Source organism: Pongo abelii, chromosome 11 (assembly GCF_028885655.2).
Source record: "Pongo abelii isolate AG06213 chromosome 11, NHGRI_mPonAbe1-v2.0_pri, whole genome shotgun sequence".
Taxonomy (NCBI): domain Eukaryota; kingdom Metazoa; phylum Chordata; class Mammalia; order Primates; family Hominidae; genus Pongo; species Pongo abelii.
The window spans coordinates 61,705,841-61,723,420 of record NC_071996.2 but is presented as its reverse complement, the minus strand read 5'-3'; the positions used below and the strand labels follow the sequence as shown (position 1 = coordinate 61,723,420).

At 38.0% G+C, this 17,580-nt stretch overlaps 1 protein-coding gene across 11 annotated transcripts in view; it reads left to right on the top strand.

The window, feature by feature from the left end:
• Positions 1 to 17,580, top strand: part of WDSUB1 (WD repeat, sterile alpha motif and U-box domain containing 1) — a 67,107-nt gene that overhangs the window by 41,980 nt on the left and 7,547 nt on the right. For 9 of the 11 annotated variants that reach the window (XM_054548965.2, XM_063712615.1, XM_024243782.3 and 6 more), the window contains 5 exons: positions 805 to 838; positions 2,669 to 2,709; positions 2,790 to 2,896; positions 4,258 to 4,437; positions 12,131 to 12,271. In XM_054548965.2, the coding sequence (XP_054404940.1) occupies positions 805 to 838; positions 2,669 to 2,709; positions 2,790 to 2,896; positions 4,258 to 4,437; positions 12,131 to 12,271 (503 nt within the window). The remainder of the gene's footprint in view (positions 1 to 804; positions 839 to 2,668; positions 2,710 to 2,789; positions 2,897 to 4,257; positions 4,438 to 12,130; positions 12,272 to 17,580) is intronic. The other 2 variants (XM_054548969.2, XM_054548971.2) reach the window with 1 other exon arrangement.

Sequence of the window (17,580 nt, the reverse complement as noted above, 5' to 3'; positions counted from 1 at the left end):
GCTTTTAATTTTTATACCATTACAAGGAATCATGTAGTCAACATCAAGTTTAGAATTATAATTTTCAAAAATGGATCATAATCAAAACATATATACATTGATTAGTATTTAAGGCACGCCTTATCAATGGTAAAGAATAGTGCTATCTGAAACAAAACCAAGTAGCAAATAATAGCTTTTCCTTGTGGTTTTTCCCATTCAGTTACTAACTTGTTATAGAGTTGTGTTTTATTTATATATCAGAGATGCTTGTTCTGTTCATGGTCATGTAGTGTAAATAGTATATACTGTTGTTTTAATAAAGCTTATAATTTTCTAAATTTTATATATGGCATGTTGTTTTTTTTGAGATGGAATCTCACTTTGCCACCCAGGCTGGAGTATAGTGGCGTGATCTTGGCTCATTGCAACCTCCACCTCCCAGGTTCAGGCCATCCTCTCGCCTCAGCTTACTGAGGAGCTGGGATTACAGGTGCACGCCACCATGCCTGGATAATTTTTTTCTGTATTTTTAGTAGAGATGGGTTTTGCCACGTTGGCCAGGCTGGTCTCAAACTCCTGACCTCATGATCCGCTCGAATCAGCCTCCCAAAGTGCTGGGATTACAGGCGTGAGCCACTGCGCCTGGCCACGTGTAGTTTTTTGAATTAAAGTTTTCATACATATGAACAAAAGGATTGCATTCTAAGTGTATGTTAATATCTGTCTTTTCTAGAAAAGTTACTAAAATTACTTAAAAATACTAATTACATAAATGCATTTGTTTTTATAGAACTTTTCACCTATAATTTATTTTCTTTTAAGGTCAGTGGATAAGTCTGTCATAGTATATGATACTGTAAGTATTTAAAAATCTTGTGGTGATCTATGAAAGTTATGTTTATTAGACTACTGAACTTCAAGTTAGGCCTGGTAGAAAAAGTATATATTTTTTCTGTTTAGTATGACTAAGAACATATATATTTTCACAAATGCTGAAATAGTTATGCAAGTAAGATATTGGTTCTGCAACAAGCCCTTAAATATTTCAGTAATGATTTTAAGATGAATAGATTTTAAATGTGATCATAAAATATACATATTTAAAGAGCACCAGTGTTCAAAACATCACATACAATCAATTATTAAACTTTTACACCAGGCTTCCATAATAGCAAAGGATGAATGTTTACCCTAGGGTTTTTGGTGAATATGGTTGAAAGTGACCTACCATTCTTAGAGTCCTGGCTGGATTTAGAGAGAGGCATAAGAAAGGATAGGTTATCATGCACTTGGAAAATAGGAGGTTTTTATTGATCCATGTGTGGGTAAAGACCAAGTTGTGGTCGGGTGCAGTGGCTCACACCTGTAATCCTAGCATGTCAGGAGGCTGAAGCAGGCAGATGGCTTGAGTCCAGGAGTTTAAGACCAGCCTGGCCAACATGGTGAAACCTCGTCTCTACCAAAAATACAAAAACTTAGCTGACCGTGGTGGTGCGTCCCTGTAGTCCCAGCTACTTGGGAGTCTGAGGCGAGAGGATGGCTTGAACCCCGGAGGTGGAGGTTGCAGTGAGCCGAGATCGTGCCACTGCACTCCAGCCTGGGCAACTGAGTGAGACCCTGTCTCAAAAATAAAGTAGTTGAAAAAAATATTGTCCAAAAGAAGAAAATGTTGAGTGGAGCCTCCTAATGATTGAATTTAGGCTGTAGCTATGCCAGCAAATAAATGGAGATATAAGTAATCAAAGGGTAGCGAGTTAAGCAAGTGATGTAAGCTAGTCTTCCACACAGAAGTTCGAGTCACTGAGTGTTCTGGCAGAAATGGGAAAGAATACTCAAGCTAGGTGAGGTAAATCTTTAATATTTCTCATGAACGTTTCATGAGATTTTACATTCTCAAAAACAATTATAACACCAAATTGTCTCTGTAAAATATGTATGAGTCCCACTTAAATACACCTAAAATGTTGGATGGACACCTTAGTGTACTCTAAGGGACTGATTTATTTATTTATTTTTTTGAGACAGACTCTTGCTCTGTTGCCCAGGCCATAGTGCAGTGGTGCGATCTCGGCTCACTGCAACCTCCGCCTCCCGGGTTCAAGCAATTCTCCTGCCTTAGCCTCCCAAGTAGCTGGGACTATAGGCACGTGCCACCATGCCAGCTAATATTTTATATTTTTAATAGGGATGGGGTTTCACCGTGTTGGCCAGGCTGGTCTCAAACTCCTGAGCTCAAGTGATCCACCCACCTCGGCCTCCTGACGTGCTGGGATTATAGGTGTGAGCCACTACACCCGGCCAAGGGACTAATTTCTACTCACTGGTCCTGCAATGTGTACAAGTCAAATGCCATAGTCAAAAATATGAATTATTTCAGGTAATAGATGTTTAGGTTACTATTAGTAGGTTCAAACAGATGAGCAAATGCCAAGGGTCTACTGTACTAAAAATTTCTAAGGAGGTGGCTAGCAGACAATAATGCCGATAATTGACAAAAAGTGAAGTAAGTACCTGAGAATGCTGTTACAGATGCTGTTTCTACTATTCATTGAGTAAAGTGTCAACTTATGTTAGTTACTAATAAATATTAATATATCCACTTAGTATACAACCCATTTATGTCAAATGAGTCTTCATCAGTAACTTTACTCTTACTTAATTTAAAGCTGTTTTTATTGTTTTTCAGAATACTGAGAATATACTTCACACATTGACTCAGCACACCAGGTCTGAACTTAACCTCACTTTGTATTAATATAATTTAAAAATTAGTCAGAAGATACATAATAGTTATTTTTATTAACTAGGTATGTCACAACTTGCGCTTTTGCACCTAATACCCTTTTACTTGCTACTGGTTCAATGGACAAAACAGTGAACATCTGGCAATTTGACCTGGAAACACTTCACCAAGGTTAGTAAGGACATCATTTTTCACTCATTTCAACCCCACTTACCATTAGGGTCAGAAAGTTAGTAAATTGGGCCGGGCATGGTGGCTCACACCTGTAATCCCAGCACTTTGGGAGGCCAAGGTGGGCGTATCACTTGAGGTCAGAAGTTCGAGACCGGCCTGGCCAACATGGTGAAACTCTGTCTCTACTAAAAATACAAAAAAGTAGCTCAGCGTGATGGCGCATGCTTGTAATCCCAGCTACTCGGGATGCTGAGGCAGGAGAATCGCTTGAACCTGGGAGGCGGAGGTTACAGTGACCTGAGATCGTGCCATTGCATTCCAGCCTGGGCGACAAGAGTGAAACTCCATCTCAAAAAAAAAAAAAAAGTTAGTATATCATTTGACAGGTTATTCACATTGCTTTTATCAATATAAAGTATACATCCAAATTTAATGTCATTTAAAAATAGTTTAGCCTGGCTCACACTTATAATCCCAGCACTTTGGGAGGCTGAGGTGGATGGATTGCATGAGCCCAGGAGTCTGAGATTAGCTTGGGCAACATGGTGAAACCCCACCTCTACAAAAAAGACAAAAATTAGCCACACATGGGGGTGTGCACTTGTGGCCCCAGCTACTTGGGATGCTGAGGTGGGAAGGATCACCTGAACCCAGGAGGTCATGAGGCTGCAGTGAGCTGAGAACACGCCACTGTACTTCAGCCTGGGCAAGGGAGTGAGAACCCATCTCTAAAATAATAATAATTTCAGAGAAGCCAGTGTTGAGTGGCTGGGCTGTGTTAAAGCTGTTGGTAAATGCTTTCGGTGCACATTCATGTGTCCCACTCCTCCCATGGTTTGTAAGTTATTTGTTTATATTCCAATACTAATTTTTCAGGTAAATGTAACCTCAGGACAAAATCGAAATTATCATTGTATTTTGTTGGTTTTATTTTGGCATCAAGCGACATTGGCACATAATTTAGGAGTTTTATTTTTATCACTGTCAGAATTATCCAAATCATGGTGCTGATATGCAGATGATGGAGCAAATAGAATACCTTTGCTGGTATGAATTTTATATAATAAAAAATTATTTTCCTGATGTGAAAAAGAAAATGATCCAAAAGCAAGTTAAAGTGGTAAAACAATTTTTTTGAGATGGGTCTCCCTATGTTACTTAGGCTGGTCTTGAACTCCTGACTTCAAGTGATCCTCCTGCCTCAGCCACTTGAGTAGCTAGGATTATAGGCATGAGCCACTGTACCCAGCTATAAAACACAGATTTAAGGAAATTTCATTTACTTTTAATTCAAAGTGAGAATGTTTATAAAGGAAATACTTTTTTGTTATCTCACTTACCTGTTTGTTTATTTTAAGCAAGGAGCACAGAACATCAGCTGAAGCAATTTACTGAAGATTGGTCAGAGGAGGATGTCTCAACATGGCTTTGTGCACAAGATTTAAAAGATCTTGTTGGTATTTTCAAGATGAATAACATTGATGGAAAAGAACTGTTGAATCTTACAAAAGAAAGTCTGGCTGATGATTTGAAAATTGGTAAGCTTAGTGAAAGATAGGCAGTCTTCAAAACAACTTTCACCAAATTACTCTGCAGTTGGATTTTGTTGCATTAATGGTTTCTTCTTAATGTTCTGGCACTACACTAATGACCCATCTTCTTGATTATGGCCATCCTAGCAGTTGTGAAGTAGAGTTTCATTATGGTTTTGATTTTCATTTACCTAATGACATGCATCTTTCAAGTGCTTATTTGCCATTTATATATCTTCTTTGGAGAAATGTCTGTTCAGATCCATTACCCATTTTTAAACTGGGTAGTCTTTTTATTGTTGACTTTGTAAGAGTTGTTTATGTATTCTGGGTACTAGATCTTTACCAAAAACAAGTTTTGATATCATGCTCTAATAAACATAATTGCCAGACACTATTACTAATATGCTATAGTAAAATTTTAGTTAACCAGAAAGCTCAGGAAATAAGATATTCATGTTGAGATTTATTACTAATGAAGAGTGAAATAACTAAAAATCTTTGTTATAGAAAACCATTTTAAAGTATAGTATTAAAAGTATTTTACTTTCCTTACATAGTAAACATAGTATGTGAGCCTATTTAAATCTCTTGGAAGCCTGTGGCCTTTTAAGGAGTTAACAGAATGATTTTGTGAAAACACATAAGTGGTTTTGTACTATACTCAGGCTATACTTGAATACAGTCACTTTTCTTTATTTTATTTTATTTTATTTATTTTATTTATTTATTTTTGAGATGGAGTCTTGCTCTGTCGCCCAGGCTGGAGTGCAGTGGCACGATCTAGGCTCACTGCAAGCTCCGCCTCCTGGGTTCACACCATTCTTCTGCCTCAGCCTCCCGAGTAGCTGGGACTACAGGTGCCTGCCACCACGCCTGGCTAATTTTTTATATTTTTAGTAAAGACAGGGTTTCACCATGTTAGCCAGGATGGTCTTGATCTCCTGACCTCGTGATCCGCCTGCCTCAGCCTCCCAAAGTGCTGGGATTACAGGCCTGAGCCACCGTGCCTGGCCAAGTACAGTCACTTTTCTATCTCTTTTTGTGTGGGGGTGGCAGGGTCGGGGAAGAGATAGGAGGGTCTCACTCTGTTGCCCAGGCTGGAGTGCAGTGGTGCGATCACAGCTCACTACAGCCTCGACCTCCCAGTCTCAAGTGGTCTTCCTGTCTCAGCCTCCCGAGTAACTGGGACCACATGCACATGCTACCACGCCCAGCTTATTTTTACAAATTTTTGTAGAGATGAGGTCTCTCTATTGCCCAGGCTGGTCTTAAACTGCTGGGGTCAAGCAGTCCTCCAGCCTTGGCCTCCCATAGTGTTGGGATTATGGGCATGAGCCACTGCACCCAGCATCTCTCTCTAATAAAATATTTCCTTTCAACTTCCTCTTTTCTTCTGAGAGTAGGTAATAGAGTAGGAGCTTTGTTTTTAAAAAAAACTCACAAATTTAGCGTCTTAATTTCTTATTAATCTCTCACAATTAATCTTAAGGGTACCTTATCAAGTATAATTACTTCACAATATAAAATAATTTCAGATTCAACAAAGGATGTTTGAAAACATAAGAAAAGCATATAGAAACAATAGAAATACAATTCTATTTTTATAACTAGGTAAATAAAGAATAAGGCATTCTAGTTGTTTGTTTGTTCGAGACAGAGTCTCCCTCTGTTGTCCAGGCTGGAGTCCTCTGGCATGGTCTTGCCTCACTGCAGCTTCAACCTCCTAGGCTCAAGTGATCCTCCTGCCTCGGCCTCGTGAGTAGTTGGAACCACAGGCATGCGCCACCGTGCCTGGCTAATTTTTAAAATTATTTGTAGAGATGAGGTCTCACTACTTTGCCCAGGCTGGTCTCAAACTCCTGACCTTAAGTGACCCTCCCAGCTCGGCCTCCCAATGTGCTAGGATTACAGGCATGAGCCACTGCGCCTGGCCAAGAATAAGACATTCTTGTAGGATTCAATTAATGATCAATTAATTATTCAATTAGTTTTTGAAGGATGAGTCTCAGGTTTAGCAGTAGTAATCATTTTACTTAAAAGTTTAGTGAAATGGGTTTTGGAAGTGTCAGGCCCAAGCCAAAATTGAAACACAGTTTAAACAAGTTCTGTGATGGTCTAATAGGTGAATTTGAAAAACCATTAAGAATGGAGACAAAAATGTTGCACATTCTCTAGTAAATAAGGACTCTTAGGCTTGTGTTTAAGATTTGGAGATCTAGCAAACTCAACAAATTAGAATAAAGTAGTAAAAATTGACTGTAACATTTATTTTTTATGTCATTCTAATGTATTTTAAGGTTTTTGCAACCTTCATTATAAAGGATCAAGCGGCTAACTTTAATCTTCTATAAATGGTATTGTAAGCTACAATGAATTTCTTTTAGTCCTGAATTTTAAGAAAAATAGACCTCAAAATAGTAAATTGCACTAATAGAGAATTAAATTTGGTCTAGAAACAAATGTGTTGAGGTGAACCAATGAGTATATATGCTACTGAATTTTGCTTTTTTAATGCTTATCTATTTTACCTGCTTTTGCCTTTGTGATATGACTGTTTAAAACAGCTGCCATGTCAATGTGAATAAATCTGAGTTTAACATTCAGCAAATGGAGGAAGTTGATTAATTGTGCAGTAAAGTACATTGGAGGGTTTGAGACCAAAGTCGTATATCTATTATGTTTGACATTTAAATTATTTTTAAGGAATTGAGCAGTTTATCAAATCTTTTTTCAATGGGTCTTTTGTAAATACACAATAAATGAAATTTCTGCAGACTTCAGTATGTTTGACTTTGGAGCTTTACCCAAGGATAATAGTCATTTTCTACGATTGTGTTAATGGAAGCCTAGGGTACAATAGACATACAGCTTTAGTTAGGAAATAATTCCTTATATCTAGAACTATATTTGGATAAGGAATGTCCAGACAGTACAGGTTCAAGAGATCCTTGATGTTGAGAGGGATATGTCTTAAGACATTTGCTATGAATTTGTGACTACTACTATAACATTTACTATCTCATTCAAAAGGCATAAAGTGTGAAAGGTTAAGAGTAGGAAAGTCACTTTTAGATGTGATATTACGCAACCAGTTGAGTCTACTACCAACTAGCCACACAGCTTCCATTTAGCTACTCATTGGCCTCAGTTTATATCTAGGCCTTGGGAATGCGGCAGATTGCTATGTATCTTGGAGTTTGGAATTGCTGTAGAAGGTAAAATGATAGAAACTTAAAATGACAAATGCTAAGGTACTATTGTATATCATGTTGGTATTTATGATTATATTCAGATAATCATCAACCTAGATGCCTAATTGGGAACAAGATTTTTTTCAAAGGGTTCACTCTTCCATTTGCTCTTCTTTCCAAGAAATCATAAAAGCACATAAGACATTTTTATCATTTTCTAATTTAAAATTAAAACTAGAAATTTAAATACATCACCTGTCTTAGTATCCTCAGGTTTTGAAAGTTTCATGTTTCTGTTCTTATTAATTCGTTACGTAGATTTCACTTGTTGCCTGTGTAACTGCATTTATTGTTAAGTAATTGAACATTTACAGTTTTTTTGTTGTTGTTTATATGTGATTAAAGTGAAATAGGCTGTTCAAATCTAGTTACTGTGCAATGACCCCTGTTGAAAGGGCATAACCCTCCCTGGTCAGCTGCTGTCTGAAGTTGGCCCACTCTCCTTTCCAGTGCTTACTTGTTGGACATGCTGGGGTCTCATTTGCTCAGACCCATCAGATGTCCTGTTGCTTTCTTCTGCACAGATGCCAACCACAGGTCTTTATGGCTGTTAATGGTTTGTCCTCACTCACGCATATTGTAGGGTTCATGAAGGTATCTTGCTACCTTGTTTTGTTGGAAATGTCCATGCAATTTGAGTTTATCTGGTTGCTCTGTTTTTTCAGAGAAATTTAAAAACTATACTGCTTCTATCCTGTTCTTCATATCCTCTTAAAAATTCCTCATATATCTATAGCTGTGTTTTCCATTCTTAATATAGGTTTCGTGTCTTCTCTTGATCATTCTATGTAGAAATTTGATTTTTTAAATTAAAAAATATATTTTTAAAAAGCAGATTTTTAGCTTTCTTTGTAAGAAACCAGCGTTTGGTTCTGTTATTCTCTGTCAGGGTGGGGGAGAGGTGAGTCAGTGACCAGCTTGGTGGTCTGTGCTCGTTCAATTCCAGGCTCTCGTGCTGTCCTGGTAACTGGCCTCCAGCTGGGGCTTCTGTGGCATCAGTACTTACAGGACAAAGTTGGGAGAGTAAAGGGCACATGTAGGAAGGTCTCTGTCTCATTCATGTACCCACATCTCTGCTCTATGCTGTCATTTCCCAGCTCTCACTCCAGAACCCAGTTACCTTCTGTTCCGTCAGAGCTTTTTGGGGTTGAGTTTTTATATCCGTTAGTTTAGTTTTGTATATTTGATGGTTATCAGTGTCTGGATTCCATCACACTCTCAGTGATGTAGCATTTCCAGAGTTGGGTGATTTTAACTTGTCATCAAGATGTCTTTTCAGGATTATAGTCAGTAATAGCCAGATATTGCCCAATACTGGTACCGAGGGTTTACTAGCCCTTAGCTGGTAAGGGTCCTTTCTTTCTCAGCAATTAAGTGTATAAGACTTATTCTTAACCCCCAATCACAAAAGGAGATGTTTGGTTCCGGTAGAGCTCTGGGGATGTGGTTTAGTAAACGCCTCCCTGAGGGCAAGATGATCTGACTTCATTTCTAAATGACATTAGGATTGGAGAAGGATAATACCCAATTTAACCTTATCTCTGGGGAATTTTGAATTAGGCCTTCTGTATTCTCTATTATAAATATTAGAAGCATTGTAAGTATTAGCACACATGTAGAATATTTTTGACAGGAAAATATACTTTTTAAAGAATATTAGTTGCTCCTATATTTTTTTCTTTTTCTTAATTTTTTTTAGAGACAGAGTCTCACTCTGTTGCCCAGGCTGGAGTGCAGTGGCATGAACATGGCTCACTGTAGCCTCTACCTCTTGGGCTCTGTAGAGTCTCCTGCCTCAGCCTCCTGAGGAGCTGGGACTACAGGTATGCACCACCATGCCCAGCTAATTTTTAAAATTTTTTTTGTAGAGAAAGAGTCTTGCTATGTTGCCCAGGCTGGTCTCAAACTCCTGGTCTTAAGCAGTGCTCCCACCTTGGCCTCTCAAGTGCTGAGTTTATAGGCATGAGCCACTACACCCAGCCTCCTTTTCTTATTATAAGTTATATAATTATCTCTTTAAATGAGATGTCTACTGTCTTATTGCAAACATGTTCTGGAAACATTTATGACAGTTTTTGAAGCCATGTCTACCCAGGTGGAAGATTTTCAGGAAGCATACCCCAGTCACGACAGATTTTCTACCATCTCACCCTCTAATACCCCACTTCAGCAAATCTTGATCTTATCCAAGCCTTTATTCTGTTAATCTTATGTACCTCTTATCTATCTCTACTCTTATTTTCCACCTTACTTAGCTTAGAATACATGATCCATCATTATAACTCCTCGTAAACCTTCCATGGTATTTGCCTGGCAAAATAAAAACACACAGCTCAGATGACCCTTGGAAAACACAGCATTGTGAATGGGACATTCTGGGAAGAGGTGGACTCAATAAACTGTCATGACCATTCTCTGATTTGTTACATTCAAGGCTGGCTGTGCTGATCAGATAACACTGTGCTGCATTTTAGAGGTACTTCCCTAAGCATTTCTGAGTACTTTGTGTTGAAATAGCTTTCTGTTGAATCTGGTTGGTGATTTCATAAAGAATTTGAGGGAATCTTTTTGAGTCAAATATTTTTGCAAAATCATATTCAACATGTAAAGAAATCATTGGTTTGTTCGTGGCACTTTAAAAAAACTTGTTTTAAAAATCCTCAGTTCGGTTTCAGCATATCCCACTGGAAGGAAGTCAGAGGAAAGCAGCCCTTTGGTGGCAGGAAGCTGCTAGGATGACTTGCCACATTCACATGAATGTGGGCAATGAGCCCTGACTGACTCAAACGGTCTATTACTCGTGACACAGCAGACACTTGCACTTCAGGTTCTGATTGTTTCCCCTTCCCCTCTTTTTTTTTTTTTTTTTTTTTTTTGAGGCAGAGTCTCACTGTGTCACCCAGGCTGGAATGCAGTGGTGCCATCTCAGCTCACTGCAACCTCCGCCTCCTGGGTTCAAGTGAAGTTCCTGCCTCAGCCTCCCAAGTAGCTGGGATTACAGGCAGGTGCCACCACATCCAGCTATTTTTTTCTTTTTTTTTTTTTTTTTTTGTATTTTTAATAGAGATGGGGTTTTGCCGTGTTGGCCAGGCTGGTCTTGAAATTCTGACCTCAAGTGATCCACCCACCTCATCCTCCCAAAGTGCTGGGGTTACGGGCATGAGCCATTGTACCCAGCCTCCCCTTTCCCTCTTAAGTTTCATGGTGGTGGTTTATGTCACAGCTGAGGAGCCCTGAGCTTGGGAAACCCCCAGTCTTATAATGGGGCTAAGCCAAATAGCCCCCAAGAGGCAAGACATTGCCTTGCTCAGGAAACATCTGCCCTCCCACAGGGAGGGACGCACTATCTCTAGCTTCCAAGGATATTTTCAGACATCCTCAAAAAGACTGTCTGAAACATAGGGTGTCCTAAGACATGTATAAACCTCATGGAGCATTACCTCCCAACAGAAAGAAAGTTGGTTTGGCTTTTTCTAGTAACTATGAGGCATTCTGAAATCTAATTCTTTTACCCACTTCAACCTAAAGTAGAACTGTCAACTAGTTCTAAAAGTGTAAACAGCCAATAATTCTAAAATTCCTAAAATTCATTAGACTTTCTAAAACTAAAAATCTCTTAAAGTTAAGAATAAAAACAAGTGAAACTGTTTATGGTTTGGACAAACAGATGAGCTTTATTTGTGATTGTGTTTCTTACAAGAATCAGCAAATATATCCAATTTCATTAAGTTTAAAAATATCGTAACATGGCATTTTTACGTTTTGAACTCAAACATATTTAAAAATGATTTTTAGGAAATTTTTTGTTGTGTAAGTAACCAGTAATGAGCCTTTTCTGAGTTTGTAGAGTATATTAGTGTCTGGCAACCTGAAATTCTTGAACTTTCAGAATCTAAATTTATTTAAAATGAGCTATTAGCTGCTGATATATTTTAACCAACAGTATTCTATACAACAGAGATTTGTTAAGGAATTTATAAAGAAAACAGTAGTTCATGCGTTAAACAGTATGTCAGAAGATTTCTGATGGTAGTAGATAAAATCTCTATTTGTGGCTGGCTGTGGTGGCTCACACCTGTAATCCCAGCACTTTGAGAGGATGAGGCAGTAGGATCACTTGAACCCAGGAATTCGAGACCAGCGTGGGCATATAGTGAAACCTTATCTCTACAGAAAATACATAAATTAATTGGGCATGGTGGTGTGTGCCTGTAGTCCTAGCTACTCAGGAGGCTGAGGTGGGAGGATCACTTGAGCCCAGGAGGTCAAGGCTGCAATGAGTGGTGATCGTTGTGCCACTGCACTCCAGCCTGGGCAAAAGAGCGAGCCCCTGTCTCAAAATCAACCCCAACAACAAACTCTATTTGTGAATAAGGATTACTGGTAGTATCCTAGTAGTAAGGATTACTAGTAGTTATCCAGCCCTAACAGTAATTTCTTTTCAGAATCTCTAGGACTGCGTAGTAAAGTGCTGAGGAAAATTGAAGATCTCAGGACCAAGGTTAAATCCCTTTCTTCAGGAATTCCTGATGAATTTATATGTCCAATAACTAGAGAACTTATGAAAGATCCGGTCATCGCATCAGGTATGTGTGATGCTATACTAAGTTGCAGGGGATGTTTTGTGCTAAATGAATAAAAAGTTTAGACAGTTCTCAGAAGTTTGCTTAAATGTGAAGAATTTTAAGTAGTTTTTTCTTAAACTAATTAGACCTTGGGTGAACAAATGAATATTGTATATTTCATAATGAAATTGGACAAAGTAGTTGTGGAGTTGACACAAAAGGATTAAGTTTTACTTAAACTTGTGAAATGTGTATTTAGTTGCTAGGATGTAAAGATAAAATACTATTTTTTTTAAGATAGATTGTTGAGATCTCTTGTGTTTGTCTATCATGAATTTAAACAATCTTATACAAAGAATTTAATTATAAAGTTGTATCATTCCATATTTCTAAGTGTTGTTAACAGACCTACATACTTTATTCTACATAGTTGTAATCAGTGAATCCAAATTTTATATATATAGATATAGATATAGATATATATATAGATATATATTTAATTTTGGCCTACAGCTTCCTTATATGTTTGTGAATATTGGCTTAGTCTATGTTGACTTTGTCTGGAGTTTTCACTTTGAATAGATTTATCCCATTGTGGCTGTATGATACATTGTGTTTGACTTTTCTGTTAGTTGGTGTGTATGTGCTTGCAAATCTTTACACTGTAAATGGCATTATGCTGACATCTTGGCACATTTCTGTTTTTACCATTACTTAGGGTTATTTACGTGGGTTATATGTTGCAAAGCAGAATTAGTCAATTTGAGGATGTTTTATGAATGTAGAAACAGTTTGATACATTTTGTTAGATGTGTTATTTTCTAGGAAAAAAAAACAGTTTAGAGTGCTGCCAGTAATATATCTAATTGTACCTGGTTTTCCAGTTTTGTGATCATTGTATTTTATAACTCCATTTACTTTTGCCAGCTTAATAGTTGTTTTGAAACTATATTCCTTACTTTGCTAGGGAGGCAATGAATTTTTTTACATGGTAGTTTACTATTTACATATATTTGAGTATAAAACATCTATTCTTCTCTGATAATTAACTTAGCTGATGGACTTACTTTGTATATGCTGTCCACCGTCCACATTATTAGTGGAACTAATTATGTAGTGTCTTATCGTTATGAGTTCATCTATATTAGGTACTTAAAGCTGTACCTGCATATAATAAACACTCAATAAAAGTCAATTAGCTATTTTTATTTCAGGCTATGAAATTTGCTCTGAGTATAGCAGTGGCTGCATATTTTTTGACTTTGGTTTATCAGGACTCTTGTTTGCAGTTGAAAGCAGCTCAACTCGAGTTAGTTGAAGCAGAAATGGCAATTGATTTATTAAAAGTGAATCTCAGGAAAACCTGGCAGCAAAGAGTGTAATAGGGTTCTGTCTCAATTTATTGAGAGGCTTCTGAATATTCACTCTGATGTTCAGTGTGCTTTTTTTCTACAAAAAACAAAAAACAAAACAAAAAACCACACATGACCATAGACAGGTCTCAAATTTTAGTTTCATCCATGAGGCAGATACCAATCCAACATTTCCTTCTGGCTGCAACTCTTTTGAGTCTGGCTGCTTTTTCTCAGCTTTCCAGATTGATCTAGCTTGTAGTATCAGTAATTTATATTTATTGCTGAGTAATGTTTCATTGCATAGATATGCCATAATATGTTTATCCATTAACCTGTCAGTGGACTTTCAGGTCTTTTCTATTTTGTGGCTATTATGACTGAAGCTGCTGTAACATTTATGTACAGATCTTTGTCTGGACATTTCTCATTTCTCTTGGTTAAATATATAGGAGTGAAATTACTGGATTGTATGATAAGTGAATGTTTAAAGGGACTACCAAAATGTTTCTCAAAGTGGTTGTACCATTGTAATTTCCTAGCTGAGTCTTCCAGTTTCTCCACATCCTCTCCAGCACTTGATATTGCTAGTCTTTTAAATTTTGCCATTTTAGTGGATATGAAGTGGTATGTCATTGTGTTTTGAGATGGACTCTCACTGTGTCGCCCAGACTGGAGTGCAGTGGTGCGATCTCTGCTCACTGCAAGCTCCGCCTCCTGGGATCACACCATTCTCCTGCCTCAGCCTCCTGAGTAGCTGGGACTACAGGCGCCTGCCACCACGCCCGGCTAATTTTTTGTATTTTTAGTAGAGACGGGGTTTCACAGTGTTAGCCAGGATGGTCTCAATCTCCTGACCTTGTGATCTACCCGCCTTGGTCTCCCAAAGTGCTGGGATTACAGGCGTGAGCCACTGCACCCGGCCTCTCATTGTGCTTTTGATTTGCATTTCCCTCTTGACTAATGATGTTGAGCATTTTTTTGTGAGCTTATTTATCCAGTCATATATCTTTTTTGTAATGTATATCTTCACGTCTTTTTCCCATTTCATGTTGGATTATCTTACTGTGTTGTGAGTTCTTTAGATGCAAGTCTTTTGTAAGGTAACGTATTGCACATATTTTCTCTTGGTCTGTAGCCTGCCTCATCACTTTCATAATGATGTCTCTTATAGAGACAACGTTTTTAATTTTGATGAAATCTTATTTTTCAGTTTCATACTTTTTGAGTTCTAAGAAATCTGCCTACCCCAAGGTTTCAGAGATCTTTATCCTTTTTTCTTCTAGACAAGTTAAGGTTTTAAATTTTAGGTTTAGGTCTAGGACTTATTTCACATTTTTGTATATGGCTTTCCTAAATGAATATCCAGTTGTTCCAGCATCACTTATTGAGAAATCATTTTATTAATGAATTACCTAGCATGTTTGTTGAAATCACCCAACTTATATCACAGGTCTATTTCTAGACTTTGTATGATGTTTGATTGATTTTTATGTCTATCTGAGGGCTGGCTACCACAGTGTTTCGATTACTGTAGCTTTATAGTCTTTTTTTTTTTTTTTTGAGACAGAGTCTTGCTCTGTTGCCCACACTGGAGTGCAGTGGCTCCATCTCGGCTTACTGCAACCTCCACCTCCCAGGTTCAAGTGATTCTCATGCCTCAGCCTCCCAAGTAGCTGGGATTACAGGTGCGTAACACCATGCCTGGCTAATTTTTTTTATTATTTTTAGTAGAGATGGGGTTTCGCCACGTTGGTCAGGCTGGTCTTGAACTGCTGGCCTCAAGTGGTCTGCCCACCTTTGGCTTTCCAAAGTGCTGGTATTACAAGCATGAGCCATGGTGCCCGGCTGCTTTATAGTAAGTCTTGAAGTCAGATAGTGAAAATCACATGACTTAGTTCTTTTACTGTTTTGATTATTCTTGCTCCTTTTGCATTTGCACATAGATCTTAGAAACACTTTCTCAGTTTCGCCTGGATTTTCACTGGGATGGTGTTTAATCTATAGATCAGTTTGGAGTTGAACTGCTCTAATCCATGAACACGGTATCACTTTGCATTGCATTTGCTTAGGTCTTCTTTTCCATTATAGGTTTTGTACATTTTGTCAAAATTATCTTTAGGTAGCTTATTTAAAAAAAATGTTTAAATTTTTACTTTTTAGAGATGAGGTCTCATTCTGTTGCCCAGGCTGGCATGCAGTGGCACAATCTTAACTCACTGCAGTTTCGACCTCCTGGGCTCAAGCAATCCTTCTGCCTCAGCCTCCCAAGTAGCTGGAACCACAAACACCTACTACCATGCCCGGCTAACTTTTAAAAATTTTTATTTTTGTAGGGACGGGGTCTCTCTGTTGCCCAGGCTGGTCCTGAACTTCTGGCTTCAAGCCGTCCTCCTGCCTTGTCCGCCCAAAGTGCTGAGATAAGAGGTGTGAGCCACTGAGCCAGGCCACTAGCTCATATTTTTATAACTGTACAATTTGAGCAAATAGAAATACAATGTTATATATTGACTTTGTGACCTTGCTACATTGAGTAGTAAAGTCATCCTTCAGTAACCAACTCCTTCAACACAAAAGTCTGTGGATGCTCAAGTACCATATATAAAATGGCATATGACCTACACACATCCTGTCCCTCCAGATCATCTCTAGCTTACTTATGCCCAATACAATGTAAGTGCTTTGTAAATAGCTGTTATACTGTATTGGCTTTTTTTTTTTTCCATCAGCAGTTAGTTGAATCAGTGGATGCAGACCCCTTAGATATGTAGGGCTGTTAGTAGCTTTTTAATAGAAGCTTAATAGACTTTGCTCATACATGAGTGTGTCATCTAAGTAATTTCTTTCTTTCCAATTTGTATGAATCCTTTTTTTCTTTTCCTGTTATTTTCGGTCAGAATTTCCAGTACAATGTTGAAAAGAAGTGGGGTGTAGACATTCTTACCTTCACCTGCACTTAGAGGGAAAGCATTCAACTTTCACCATTAAGTATGATAATTAGCTCCCCTTATCAAGTTAGTTCCCTTCTATCACCAGTTGAGAATTTTTAGGCTATTGACATATTTTTTTCTCCTTTAGACTATGATAGGATAGATTGCTTAATTAGTTTGCTGTTGGATCATAACGTGTCTCTCTCTTGGGTCTGGCTTCTTAAACATGTTTGTGAGATTCATCTATATTGTTGCACAAAGCAGTTTAATTTTCATTTCTGTATAGAAGTCCATTGTGTGCATATAATTCATTCTGTTGATGGGCATTGTTGGCTGTTATATATAGTGCTGCCATGAACCTTTCTGTACATGTTTTTGGTTAACATATGTATGTATTTCTGTTGGCTATATTCCTAGGAGAAGGTATACATAAACAGCATTCCAGAGTGGTTAAATCACTTTCTATGCCCACCAGCAGTGAGGAATTCTAATTGCTTCACAGCCTTACTTTTTCCTATTGTCTATGTCTTTCATTTTAACCTTTCTGGTACCACACATTTATTTTTGAATTTTATTATTTTTAATCGATGCTGTTATAAGAAACAATAGAGACATATACCTTGTACACTTTGCCTAGCTTTCCCCACTGGTAACATTTTTTAAAATGATACTATTATATCACAACCAGGATATTGACATTGCTAGAACCCACAGATCTTAGATTTCCCCACTTTTACTTGTACTTATCTGTGTGTGTGAAGCTCTACACAGTCTTATCCTGTCTAGAGGTTTGTGATTACCTTACTACAGTTGAGACAGAGTACTTCCAAATTATCACTGGACCCATCATCTCCCTACTGTCTTCCGACCCCAGCCCCTGGAAACCACTAATTTGTCCTCCATTTCAAAAATGGTGTATCAGTGGAATCATGTAGTAAAACAGCTTTCAATTGGCTTGTTTTTCTTAGCATAATCCCTGTAGACTTACCACTCATTTATTTTTAACCTTCCTATGTTACTTTGTTTTATAGGTGTTCCTATGGGAAAC